General features: G+C 39.9%; 1 protein-coding gene across 4 annotated transcripts in view; it reads left to right on the top strand.

The window, feature by feature from the left end:
- The window catches only part of SATB2 (SATB homeobox 2), a 289,250-nt gene that overhangs the window by 162,269 nt on the left and 112,811 nt on the right, over window positions 1–14,170 (top strand). For all 4 annotated transcript variants that reach the window (XM_082261098.1, XM_082261096.1, XM_082261097.1 and 1 more), the window contains one exon: window positions 8,180–8,646. In XM_082261098.1, the coding sequence (XP_082117224.1) occupies window positions 8,180–8,646 (467 nt within the window). The remainder of the gene's footprint in view (window positions 1–8,179; window positions 8,647–14,170) is intronic.

The raw sequence follows: 14,170 nt of genomic DNA, 5'->3' as shown, positions 1-14,170 counted from the left end.
AGTGTGCATGGAGCCTTAAGGGCCGTACACACTTGACGAAAATCGGACGAAATATCCTCCGATTTTTCTCTGTCTTCTCAGCGTTCATTACCATTTTTAGTCGACAGTGCATAAATGTTCACAAAATTTCTCGTCCGATTTTTCTTTTTTTTGGCACATTTGTTCCTAGACTTCCGGGTTGTCAGCAACTTCAGATCCTATTTTTCACGGACGTACTGCATACACATTAAACGAAAAAAATCGGTCGTCTGGGGACAGACGAAAAAAATTTTGGTGTTTGTCCCTCCGTTTTTTTTCGTTGAAAATGTCGGCATTGGCTGCTGAAAGTTGTGTACTCACTAGGCGAAAATCGGACGATTTCACATCGGGCGGGAATTTTCGGCAGATTTTCTACTAGTGTGTACCCCACTTTAGGCCTTAAACAGAATTTCTTTTGAAATATCAAACACACTGGCTGATTTCTTTAGACTTAACCCAAAATGTAATGACCAGAATTGTGATTGATTTGAAGAAACATCCAATTATTCTTGCCTACAGAGATAGAAAAAGAGAAAACAATAGCTTGATATACATAAATTAAATATTGCAATCCTAATTCAAATGATTTAAAATTTATACCAATTGCTTCTTTTCAAAGCAATTGAGAAAAGTTCACACACAGCTTAGTTTTCATTGCTACAATCAGATTTTCCAAATGACTAGAATCTTGAGTGATCGGGTTATGGCCCATGTGCAACCTTGGTTGGCCATAAACCTACATACAATTGTTGGGTCTCTTCTCTGCTGGCTTTCCTTGCTTTCAGCCAAATAATCCACGAACAGGAGTTTTAAAGTATTTAACGTAAGGCAGGAACCAGCCTTAAAACCAGTACTGATTTAACCAGCTGACTTTATTTCACATCTTTAAAGAGGAGTACAGACTAATCAAACAACTTCAGTGCAGTAAATCAGGACTTTGTTTTCACAGTACGACATATACAGACGACAACCTTGATTCAAGGAGGTCAAAGAACCAAAGTTGTGTTTTTCAGACATTGTGCATGCAGACACCTAAAGAGAGGCACTCTCTGGCTTCCTTGCATTGCATTGTTTCCTAAGCTTGCTAATGAACACAAACAAGTTGAAAGTGTCTAGAATGCTGAGTTAGGTAAACAGGCTTTGCTTGTAATGGGTTCAAGTGCTTTTGATGTGAATAGAAATGATAGGGTGGCTTGCAGTACAAGGTAATATCACAGTTGTTTCAGGAACATATAAAGCCTTTTTCTTTTATATGTCGGGGGGGGGGAAAATGCTTTTTCCTAAATACTCTACTATCAGATAACCTTTTTGTAGGAAATTAGTGCTTGGTTATCTAGTTTATTTGTGTAGGGATTCCTAACATCACGAAATTCCAAAATTTACCAGAGAAGAACAACTGGGATTAAAGTAGAAGTAAACATTAAGTAAATGACAGTTAGTTTGCTAAAACATTAGGGTTGATTTACTAAAGGCATATAGACTGCACACTATGCAAATGCAGTTGCACTTATTTTCCCTATAACTTAAGTAAATGTAGTAAAGATTTACTTTGTAAAGAATACCCAGTCGGGTGCAAGGAGAAAAAAAAAGCAGAATTTTTGCATTCACATGATTGGATGATAGAAATCAGAAGATCTTCACCACATTCACTAAGCATGAGGAAAATGAGTGCAACTGCATTTGCAAAGTGCACTGTCTATTTATCTTTAGTAAAAATAACCCCACAGTGTATCATAAACAATTGACATATTAAAAAGAAAAATAATTGTTTCGCCATTCTTTCATCTTTTGATACAGTGTTGGGGGTCTTCTGCAGCCCCATTTGCTGCCACTTCCAGACTACAGGCATGTGCTCCAGTGATGGCTGCATGGCATTTCACAGAGCAGGATTACTTAATGGTGATAAAAGTGGATCAAAAGCCAATATGATAGGGTGTCAAAGCAGGGAAAAAATAGTGAGACAGACATTGACATTTGGATTAAATCTGCAGATTTATATGAATGACTGTTGAAATTACAATAAAATGTTAAGACTTTACTGTCCAGTTGTGGAATCCTCTCCAGTAGTGATGACATCATGACAAGGGGAGCAACTGGTGTAGGTACATCTGCATCGCTGGATTACTGGTCAACCATACATGGCACCAGCGAGGGCCTAGGTGAGTATTTCCTGCTGCACAGGGAATTAAAAAACAAAATCAGAATGGGTAGGAAGGATGAAGGGGCTTTCATTTTGGCCCACCTGCCGACTGCTCACAGTAAATAAACTGCAAGTGGCCAGCAGGTGCTGGCATGGCAACGTACATGTATGTTGCTGGCTTTCTTCTAGGTTTGGGGCATGCATGTGTGCTCCAACTGCCGACCTGTGCTTTGATTGGGCACAGCACGAGTTTAGCAGAAGATTTCAGCCAATGGTTTTGGCTGAAACCTGCTGATCGGGTGTGTCTAATAACATGGATTGATGTGCTTACAAAAACTCTGTGTACTGTGAATAGCAATATGGCTGTTTCTTCTCCCTGGAAAGCAGGGAGAGAAAACAGCCAGAATAAAGCAGCACACATTACACACATTGCACTTGTTAGGCACACAGTTTACCCCTGAATGTGAACCCCTTCCAAGCCAGTGTCATTAGTACAGTGATAGTATACAGTATTATCACTGATCACTGTATTAGTGTCATTAGCGATGTCAGTGTCAGTGAGTGACCCTTTCAGCCAGTGTCTATTAGTGCCAGATTGCTCACCACCCTATCACAGTCATACTATAATCACCATCATTACAGTATAACAACTAGATCTACGAAAACTCTAGTATATAATACCATAGTTTGCAGATAATTCATACAAACCAAATAATGTATTGGGATTTTTCTTTTTATCAAAGACATGTAGCAGAATACATTTTGACCTAAATTTACTAAGATACTGTTGAATTCAGTGGAGAAATATGGCAGGCAGTGCCTCCTGTCAAACTTTGCATCATGCATTACAAATGCAGTGTCCACAGCATGTGTATAGCCCTGTTAGGCTGAAATCTCAGAATTTGGCTGGGTGGCAGAAAAACCGCATTCAGCAACCTTTTTTTACCACCTGACAGCTGCCCATATAAAAGAGCTCTTAGATCTCTGATACTAATAAGTTATCAGATAAATATAGGAAACTGGCAGGTGCCCCTCCAAAACAGAAATATCTTTTTTACTGAAGTTACATTATCCTACTTTAATAAAATCTTGGTTTTGCAAATCATTAGAGAATACAGAATTAACCTATTGGGCAGGTGCCTTTGGTAAGTGCTGACCACTCTAATCTTATGTTAGCCTCTGCAAAAAGGTTAGTTGGCATCACAAAACCCATTAGCCAAAATATTTGCAGACGGCATGGAAAACAACCTTGTGCAGAGGCAATGACTCCGGCAAAGCATAGCCATCTGTTAAGACTTTATTGTTTTGTAGATTTACATTAAATTCCTCCGCATTCATTTTAAAATTCACAAGAATGTATAAATAAGACTAGAAATATTTACAACACCTTGCTACAGAAGTGACAGGGACAGCAGCATATTTGGAATCAGAGATGTTAACGGCAGGCATTAGCACAAGGACATCTAGGAAAAATGAAGCACACCAAATCAGAGCAGCCAATCATTTTTTGCAATATTTGAGCATTTTTTTTTTTTTTTTTTAAGTACAAATTATTACTGCAAAAATTCAGTAAGCCAGCAAGATGCACTAGATTTCACTAGCTTCTAACATAACTAATAATGTATTATGGGACACATGCAGTAAAAAAAAAAAAACTTAAAGGCACTTTAACCACTTTACCACCGCTGTTTGCTGTCTTACGTCCAGGCCACTTTTTGCGGCGGCACTGTGCGAATTTAACTGACAATTGCGTGGTCGTGCGACGCCATACCCAAACGACATTTACGTCCTTTTTTTCCCACAAACAGAGCTTTCTTTTGGTGGTATTTGATCACTTGTGCGATTTTTACTTTTTGTGCTATAAACAAAAAAGAGCGTTTATTTTTAAAAAATAATATTTTTAACATTTTTTATATGAAATTCCCCCCCAAAAAATGTAAAAATCCAAATTTTTTTAAATTTTTGGCCAATTTGTTTTCTGCTACCTATGTTTGGTAAAAAAAAATCACAATAAGCGTATTTTGATTGGTTTGCGCAAAAGTTATTGCGTTTACTAAATAAGGGAAAGATTTATGTCATTTTTGGTGTTTTTTTTTTAAACGAGTAATGGCGGCGATCTGCGATTCTTTTTGCGGGACTGCGACATTGCGGCGGACAGATCGGACCCTTGACTGACATTTTTGACACTTTTGGGGGTACCAGTGACATTACTACAGTAATCAGTGCTATAAATATGCACTGTTACTGTAAAAATGACACTGGCAGGGAAGGGGTTAACTTTATTGGAGAGGGAGGGGTTAATGTATGCCTGGTGCTTACTAACGTGTGTGGGGGGAGGTGACTGAGTGACACAGGGACAGATCGCATGTTCAGCTATGCTGAACCCTGCAATCTGTCACTGTTTGTCACTTAGGAGATCCGCCCGCTCTGTTTACACAAGCGGGCGGATCTCCAAACTTGATTCCCCGATGATCGGGGAAGAGCAGCGGCGATCGCCGCCGCTCCTCCCCTGGCCCGACTCCTGCTGTGACTAAAAACAGCGGGAGCGAGCCTCCGGCGGCGCGCGAGCGCCACCTACAGGGGGAGGAGTCCAGCGACATAGGTCTACGTCGCTGGACGGAATCGAGTCACTTTGCCGCAGTACAGTCCCAGTGACTGGTTGGCAAGTGGTTAATCCTAAAGGCTTTATCCTAAAGTAGAGAAAAAATTATGGATTTAGTTATACTTTAAACATAAAATAAAAAGTTATGCAATTACTTTTACAGTGGGTTAGGTGCAATGTTTTAAAATGCAAATGTTTGTAAAGGAAATGGTCACGGTGGATTGGATTTAAAGTGATTGTAAAGTCTCCTATAAAAAAATAAATAAAAATATACTTACCTTCTCTGTGCAGTTGGTTTTGCACAGAGAAGCCTTGATCCTCCTCCTCTCGGGTCCCTCGTTGCTGCTCCTGGCCCCTCCCTTCTATCGAGTGCCCCCCACAGCAAGCAAGCAGAGGTGGCTTTCTCCTGTATGTTATTGGCCACATTTTTTTTTTCATTATTAGTGCAAATTGTCATCTCATAATCTCATTACACATTATCACAATATATTTTTTTTTATCCAGGCCAGAACCAGGAAACTGTAGAATGTTTTTGTGTAAAAGAGGTGATCCTATCATAGAGGGACTATGTAGGTTGTGCTTTTGTGCTTACAGGCTACAGTAATCTGGCCCAGGGCCCAGGAAGTCTAGTGAAGAGATCTCCCTGGTAGGGTCCCAGACAAATGAAAGAAACTGTCAGGTGGTTTACGTTTACATCATCTACCAAAGCCAGCAGTATGGATTTTGAGCAGATTGACCATTTAAAGGAGTAGATTGTATAGTATAATAGACTTGGTAAGTGTTGACTGTAATGGAAAATGTCTTCCTCTGCTGATTTTATTTGAAACATCTACTTATGCTTTTAAAACAACAAGCGTGGGTCAGATGTTTTAAAGGATAAGGTATCAGCCATCGGTATTTGCATGGGTACTGGCAGGAATAGAGTGTCACTGACTGAGTAATGATTCTATCATTTAAAGAAAATATCTGGAAATCAGATTACATGTCCTTTGTAGATATAGATTAATTGGCTGAAATTTGAATGCAGTGATCAGGTTCATTGCAGACAGTGGATGTTCTCTGTCTCAGAAATGAAAATGTAACCTTATATAGTTTGGATTGGTGTATATGGCAATATTGCTATATTTTGCTGAGGTGATCTTCCTCCCCAACCTGCGAGAGATTAATTCACCTCTGTGGTGGATGCAGGTGTCTAACTGCTTACGGAAGATCAGGATTTTGGTGACCGCCAAAGGCAAAACTACACTGCAAAAACCAAATAGAACCGTCACAAGGGATGGGTTATTTCATTACGCCAATTTGTCACCATCCCTCAAATGCAGCAATGTAATATCAATATTCATATGTGAAAATCGTTAACCTTATTTTTTGCAGTTCAGGAAAATTGCAGTTACATTTCCATATGGACCTGTCTTAAAACTGATTCTTCCTTTGAATCCGTAGGAAAGATATCAGTACCCTTTTCCTGGCTATTAACTAACAGGACTGGCCCAAGACTTTGTGCTGCCTGGGTCCAAGAATGAAATGATGCCCCCCCCCCCAAACAAAATATCACGTCCCCCAAAAGCCATTATTTTATATCATAATAATTTATCATAATAATTGAAGCTAAATTAAATGTATTATTTATTTTCAAATTAATAATTAAATGTTTTTTGGAAGTCAGATTTACATGCAATAGCACCTTGTCTATATAATAGCACCTTGTCTATATGCAAAATTATATGACATACCATAATGTTCAATTCCATGCAGGGGCTGCATTGTGGGGGGGGGGGGGGCTAAGGGGCTGCTTTGTGGGGTATAAGGACAAAAAACTAACAAACAAAAAAAAAAAACAGGAATAACTTTATTAAATATAACATTTTGAAAATATTATATATACTGTTATCTTCCCTAACTCACACCGAGCTGGTCCACCAAACACCCACTGTCTATCCTCAGTGCTCCTATCACACCTGTGTCTGCCGCAGCCATGGCCCTAGAAGATCTAGCTTGCCCTGCGTGAGATGGAGTGCGTTGATGTATGACGTCATTGAGCACACCACGATCTCACAATGGTTGTTCCCTGGAGGGGGAGCCTTATACTCATCAGTTTGCACTATGGGCGGCAGTATCAGATGGGGAAAGGCCGCTCGTAACGCCGCCTGTAACGCACCGCAAATCTGCTGGAAAAAAATCTTGAGCATCATATTGCTGCCCCTCTCAAAGTTCCACCTGGGTCCAATGGACCCAGCAGGATCCATAATAGGGCCAGCCCTGGTTACCAAACAATATTATTTGACCTAATACATAGCCGACCTAGATCATTTAGATGCCGGGACTGTGTTTGAAATCATTAGAGATTGCAGAGAGTAAACCCTAACAACAAAATTCTCTCATTTGATCTTGGACTATTTAAGGTACCATTGGAAGCATTTTGTAATATCTGATTGACAAGTGCAAAAGAGAGGCGAAGGGACATTTCCTGTCTTATATAGATACAGTATAGTGGGTGAGTATTGTTACCCTAGGACAGGAAGTGTACTACTGGCAAGATTACCAGGTACAAAAAAATACAAAAAGCCTAAAAAGAAAACGAATGCAGTCAACACATCTAAGGACTCGTGAGCTTGTCATGGTTGAAACAGAATACTGTACAGTGAAAAAACATAATGGTCTATAGTATTTACACCATTGCACTGTGTTAGCGTATGCATGTTGAGGTGCTCTACAATAAGGCAGATAAATGGGCTGCCTAATGCACTAAAATGCACCATAAGTTTGTTGCCAAGGTTTCTTTGAGTGCCATCACAGCTAAAGTAACTTATGTTGCCACATGTTGCAATAACACGTGCAATACCACAACATAATAGTGTGAATGGGCCCTAAATGTACATAAGGTTAAAAAAAGGCAAACTTTTGCTAACTTTTGCTAACTTTTGCACAATTAGCCCAATATGGCTAGATTCACACTTGTGCATGTCCTGCATGCCACATTTTGCAGGTACAGCAGCCCACAGAACCTACAAAAAATACAGGAAAAAAGTCCTCAGTCCTTTTTTTCAAATTACGGCCACACGGAACTGCATTGAGCCACTTTTTCCGATGCATGGGGGTGCCATTAGGAATTAATGGCATACCCTGCATCTGCTAAAGAGCAGCGTGTTCTCCAACCTGCATACTGTATGTGTGAACCTAGCCCAACATAGTGGAGGTATATTGCTCTAAAAACAAATTATAGGGCAAATTACAGGACATCTTGACAGCATCTAGGCATGTACCAGTATGTGTGGCCATTTGCTAACCTAACAATGGTTCTGATCCAAAAAGGATTCCTTTATGTATACTGCTACTCAGAATCATTTATTTTATAGTTGTTATAGTACCAAGCAAGTCAAGTAACTTGGGTATGTTAATCATTGTTTTTCTTTTTACAGTTGAAAGGGACAATCTAACAGACTACTGCGTTCTTGGTCAGCGACCAACACACTTATCCAATATCAACCAGCTGGCAAGCTTAGGAAAAAGCAATGAACAGGCACCTCACAGCCCTCTTCACCATAGCACTCCTATCAGAAGTCAAGTCCCAACATTACAACCAATAATGAACCCTGGACTGTTGTCTCCTCAGCTCAGTCCTTCACTGGTGCGGCAGCAAATAGCCATGGCACATTTAATAAACCAACAGATAGCTGTTAGCAGACTTTTAGCACACCAACACCCTCAAGCTATCAACCAACAGTTTCTAAATCATCCTCCAATCCCCAGACCTGTCAAGCCAATAGAGACCACAAACTCTTCAGTCGAAGTCTCTCCAGATATCTACCAGCAAGTTCGGGATGAGTTAAAAAGAGCAAGTGTGTCTCAAGCAGTCTTTGCAAGAGTGGCCTTTAACCGCACACAGGTAAAGTGTTTTAAGTGTTCTAATACTATGCCCTATAATACACCTCTTCTTTAATTTAAATAATGTATCACAACATCTTCTTAAAAAAAAGATAAAATTATATGTATCAAACGTTGTGTATGGTTAATTAGTTCAATACAAATTGTGAGCTTTGGAGCACAGATACCCCTACTTCAGGAAGAGTTTACAAAATATGCATTAAATTGTCTCTCTCAAAGAAGCTGTTTACACCTAAAAAAACGTAGTTACCGTCTTTCAGTCTTCAGAGAATACAAGTCTGAGAATACAGTGTTTTCAGTTACCTTCTTTTCTATCTAGTCAGGTGTTTTGTTCCAGATAACTTAATCTGTGCTGCGCAACTCACAAGGTTTTTTTGCTAGGGACCTGAATAGAATAGGATTGAGTAACATATAGGGGAAGATTTACTAAAACTGAAGGGTACAAAATCTGGTGCATCTCTGCATAGAACCCAATTAGCTTCCAGGTTTTATTATCAAAGTTTAATTGAACAAGCTGAAGTAAGAAGCTGATTGGCTACCATGCACAGCTGCACCAGATTCTGAGCGTTCCAGTTTTGGTAAATCTCCCCTACAGTCTGCATATTTTTGAGGAAGTAAAATCTCTAGTATTCTGACCAATTGGAGAATTAGGATTTCCATGCCAGTACTTGACCCATTGGTAGTCTTACATGCTAAAACAATTTTAAGCATAACATTTAAACATGGGAACAAGCTATAGCTATACCTGCAGCAAACAAATGGCCTGAGTGTATGTTTAAAGTCTTAAGCCAGCCTTTTTCAACCAGGGTGCCCAGGGGGTGCCTTAGCAAAATCCTTAAAAGTTGGCCAAAAATTGTGTACAAGCCAGCAGGTGGATGAAGTTTGTCTTTAAATTAGACAAAGCCACAGGTTTTTATTGTGCACCATTACAACCTTCTAACCACTGGCTTCCTCAAAACCAATGACATCATCGGTTGATGTTGGGCACGTGCACAGCGTACTTGGTTGCCCCTCCCCCATCCCTCTCCATTAGCACTGGGGGTCACATTAGCTAAATGAGGGTGAGAAGCTGAGGGAGAAGAGAAACATTGAAATACTAATCAGTACCCGTTTGCAAAGGTGTTTTGGCTGTGGAAGAAAAAAAAAAACCTTGAACGTTGGGTGTCCTGCGTGTGTAGAAATTGCTGTGTTCTGTAGAACATTTAATAAAATTTTTTACATTGTGTAACGGGGTGCCTCAAGATTGTCCATAATTTTAAAGGGTGCCTTGACTGAAAAAAGGTCTCGAAGCACTGGTCTAAGATATATATATATATATATATTTATTTTATTTTTTACGTATAACCAGAGGGTTGAACGAAAAAAACAAAACAAAAAAAAAACCGACAGATCCCTGCATCAACACAAAAAAATGTTTGTTGATGGATGCATGGATGGATGGATCCCCCCCCCTTCCACTGTGCTTTTGTATTCTGAAAGATTGCCTGTAGTGGAAAGACCATCAGCCTGCAGCCTAGTACACACAGGTGTGTCAGTCCCCCTGTCACAACACAAAGACACAACGGGAAGATCACCACACTAACATCGCTTGTGTTAGTTCAGTGATCTGTCCGTTTTTTTTTTTTTTTTATTCAGCCCACTGGCTTTAATGGAAAAAACGTATATATATATATATATATATATTTTATGTATTTAGCTGTTTGCCTGGAATACAGCTTTAATAGCACATAGACACCTGTAGACTATGGCATGCTCTCAATTAGGAACTTTCTGCACTCCTCACTTCATCAAACAGATCTGCAGAGATGGGAATACCCAAGGGAAATCTCATATTAAGAGAAGAGGTGGCTTTTTAGGAAATTTGCAAGTAGGTCATATGATTTGCAATGAAATTTGAGAATTAAGAGATATTTTAATCAAGCTTTTGGTGCATTTTTCATGATGTTAAAATCTTTTTACCGATAAATGCACTGAGCAGCATATTGTCCGTACACACACATTCATTAAAGAGCCCATACAGATAAATGTTTTATAGGTACTTACCTTCAAAGCACTACTTAATAATTCTTTGAATGTGAACTTTTTTATTACATAACTAAATCTTTAAACTATTTTCACTCTTAGCTTTCCAAGTGAACAGAACCCAGCATGCATAGTAGGGTAAATATTTTCCTGAGAGATTGCTTTCTATGAAATAAAGATTTTTTTCAGCCACGAATAAAGTTGCTAATATGTTTTTAATGGGAGGTCAGTTAGAGTAGATTTAGAGATGTGTTTGATTTTAGGTAAACACAGGCCGAAAACCATCCTGAAAACAGTCAGTTCTGCAGGAACCGGTGATTTTTGGCCCGTGTGTATAGCTCTCTGTCTGACAGAAGCAGGTCGCAAGACCGGCTTCTGTTGAATGGGCATGCTGGAAAACCAGCATCTGATTGGCTGCAAGCACTGACCGGTGTGTTCTGGTGGGGGGGGGGCAGTCCTCCTGTCCAAAAACTATAGCACAGCAGGGGAGATCTCTGTACTAACATTGCTTGTGTTAGTACAGCGATCTGTCAGTTTTTTATCATTCAGCCAGCTAGGTTGAAAAAAAAAAAAATCTTATAGTGTATATCAGGCTTTACTCTCTCTTGCCTCTGAAGCCCAATCGACGTCCGGATTATGCTCTAGAGGCTATTGACAGGCAGTAAGGAAGCAATGCGATGCCTGTTTCATGTATGTCAGGGCAAGACTTCACCTGTAGTGTTAGTTAGGGATCTTGGAAGTATCATGTCTTGCCTGTTGGACTGTGAAATGCTAATTTTTGCACTTTTACCAAGTAAAGCGTTTAAAACTCTGTCCCTGCCTGGTCTGAAGTTAGTGAAAGGGGTGTATTGTAAGTAACCGACACACAAAGTTAACCAGTGGTTCACAGTGGGGTATGAAGACATCTGTGTGGAATGGAGTAGTGTGAAGAGACAAGTGATTACCCAGATGTAACAGAAGTTTTACAGTGGCCTGTTGATGGCTTGTTTCTGTTATAGGTGGGACAGCCTCTAGCAGCGAGGGAGATGTTTCCGCACTCCTTCCACCAGTGGTCTGTCTACCATGGCTACGGGGGTGGATTGCACCAAGAAGGTTTCCCATCCTGTACAGAGGTACACAAGTTCAAGTGTTAAAGTATAACTAAAGGCAAAACTTTTTTTTTAGTGGAGAGGGAATAAAAAGTGTGTCTGTTTGTACTGCTGTCTGTGCCCCCCTTAAGGAGATCCCCCCTCTCTATTTGTCCTGTTTACCATCATCATTGAAAGTGAAAGTAAAAGAAAATACCACATTTTGGGTTGTCCCAGGAAAAGTAATGATCTGTTGTGAGAAATACTGTGCAAAACTAGTTTAAAGATTTGTAGCTGCTAGCCCTACAATTGACAAACCATTGTGCAAGGAAAATAGGTGTTAGAGTAGTGCAACGCTATGAAAAACAATTTAGTGTACACCAATACATATCAAAAACTAGCACATATCATACACATGATTAGTGTATACTGATACAACATTAAAGTGCAATGTGCATGTGGTATTACAATTATATATATCTGTGAAAGTCCAACTGATAATAATAAAAGGTCCAATTGTTAAATCCTGGTGCAATGCAAATAATTATGGATGCAGTCACAACGATCCATATACAAATCACCCAGTCGTGAATGTCTCCCACCAAGAAGGTATTGATCTTACCAGAATTCGTGGACTGAGACACCAGTGGCACTGAGTCAGAAAAGCTGGTATGTATATCTCCCAGGAGAAGGTTTAAAAGGTTTATTTTGAAAGGTAGAACACTTACATAACATTAGAAGTTAAAACGCCTGTTAAAATATCTAACAGGAATAGTACATGGACATGTACATGTAGCATGCAATGGCCTGGATAGGACTCGACCCAACACGTTTCGTCTACTTAGACATCATCTGGGGTGATGGTCCATGCTGGTCATTGCGCATATATATTGCAAATAAATACCAGAGGGGCCTGTTGTACCTTCAGATCAGATCCTGATGCCTTGACCAACATAGTGCCATGTTGGTCAAGCATCAGAGCTGATGGGAAGGTACAGCGGCCATTGCATGCTACATGTTCATGTACTATTCCTGCTGGATATTTTTACAAGCGTTTTAACTTCCTGTAATGTTTGGGTTCTACCTTTTAAAATAAATCATACTATTGTAGTTTTACACTATGTGGATGCTTTTGTGTCTTTATGGTTCTTTGGATCAATACAGTGTAACTAAGAGAGTGGTGACCCTGCCACAAGGTTGATGTGAGACCCTTTTAGCCTCCCTTTAAACCTTCTCCCGAAAGATATACATACCAACTCATTTGACTCAGTGCCACTGGTGTCACTGGTGGAGTCCATTAATTTCCGGTAAGTGCAATACCTTCTTGGTGGGGGACACTCACGATTGGGTGATTTGTATATGGATCGTTGTGGCTGCCATCCATAATTATGCACCGGGATTTCACAATTGGACTTTTTGTGATTATCAGTTGGACTTTCACAGTTATATATAGTTGTATTACCACATGCAGTTTGCACTTTAATGCAGTATCAGTATACACTAATCATTTGTATGATATGTGCTAGTTTTTGAGATGTATTGGTGTATTTACATTAAATTGTTTTTCATAGCGCTGCACTTTTATAACACACATTTTCCCAGAAAAGTAATTGAGGGGAAATCTTCCAAGGAGGACACCAGTTTTGGTGGCCTGGGGGTCCCCAAAAAATTCCCTTAATTTGCAGGATTTTCCTCTCACTTTCTGTTTTCTAGCTATGGAACAAGAAGTGAAGGGAAATCTCTGCAATGGGACACAGATGGCAAAAAAATCTGACAGGGGTTATAACCCTCCCTTGCTCTATCCAAAGTGAAAAAAAAAGCTTTGCCCATAGTTCTACTTTAAGTGAATGCACCTGTAAAGCCTGCTACAAGGGAATAGTAGTGGAAACGCCAGACAGGTGGATGTGGACATTGGCTCAGCGTGTCCCTCCAAAATGCAGATTACAGAGAAGGTGTATATTGTCACAGAGAATCAAGAGTTAACTGGAGAACAGCTGCAGTGCAATATACATGGTGTATGTTCATCTCTAAGAGTTGACGTCTGCCTTAAGGTTGAGTATTCCCCCAACCTCAGCTTGGTTCTTAGGCATTGTTAAAAATGGCACAAAGACAAAGGTACCCCATGTGTGCAGTAAAGTAAGGGACATGCAAAATCTGTAATATTGCTGCACTCCTTGGTAACTTTATTGAAGCATTAAAATCACATCACAGGTATGACAGGAACATAAAAGGTAATGTGTTTCGCACTAAAGTCAGCGCTTACTCAAACCAGTAAAGTAACCCTGTAACAAAGTGCCTAACACAGCCCAGAAGAACTCATGCAGGGAAGGCCTCACCTGTGGCTCAGTATTTGGCACCCAACGAGTTGGTGGGAAACATGGAAGATGTGACAAACAACGACTCAGCTACCCCTGTAGGCTCCTCCTGTACAGACCC

Source organism: Pelophylax lessonae (genome assembly GCF_965119305.1).
Source record: "Pelophylax lessonae genome assembly, chromosome: 6".
Classification (NCBI taxonomy): domain Eukaryota; kingdom Metazoa; phylum Chordata; class Amphibia; order Anura; family Ranidae; genus Pelophylax; species Pelophylax lessonae.
This window is presented reverse-complemented; position numbering and strand designations above follow the sequence as displayed.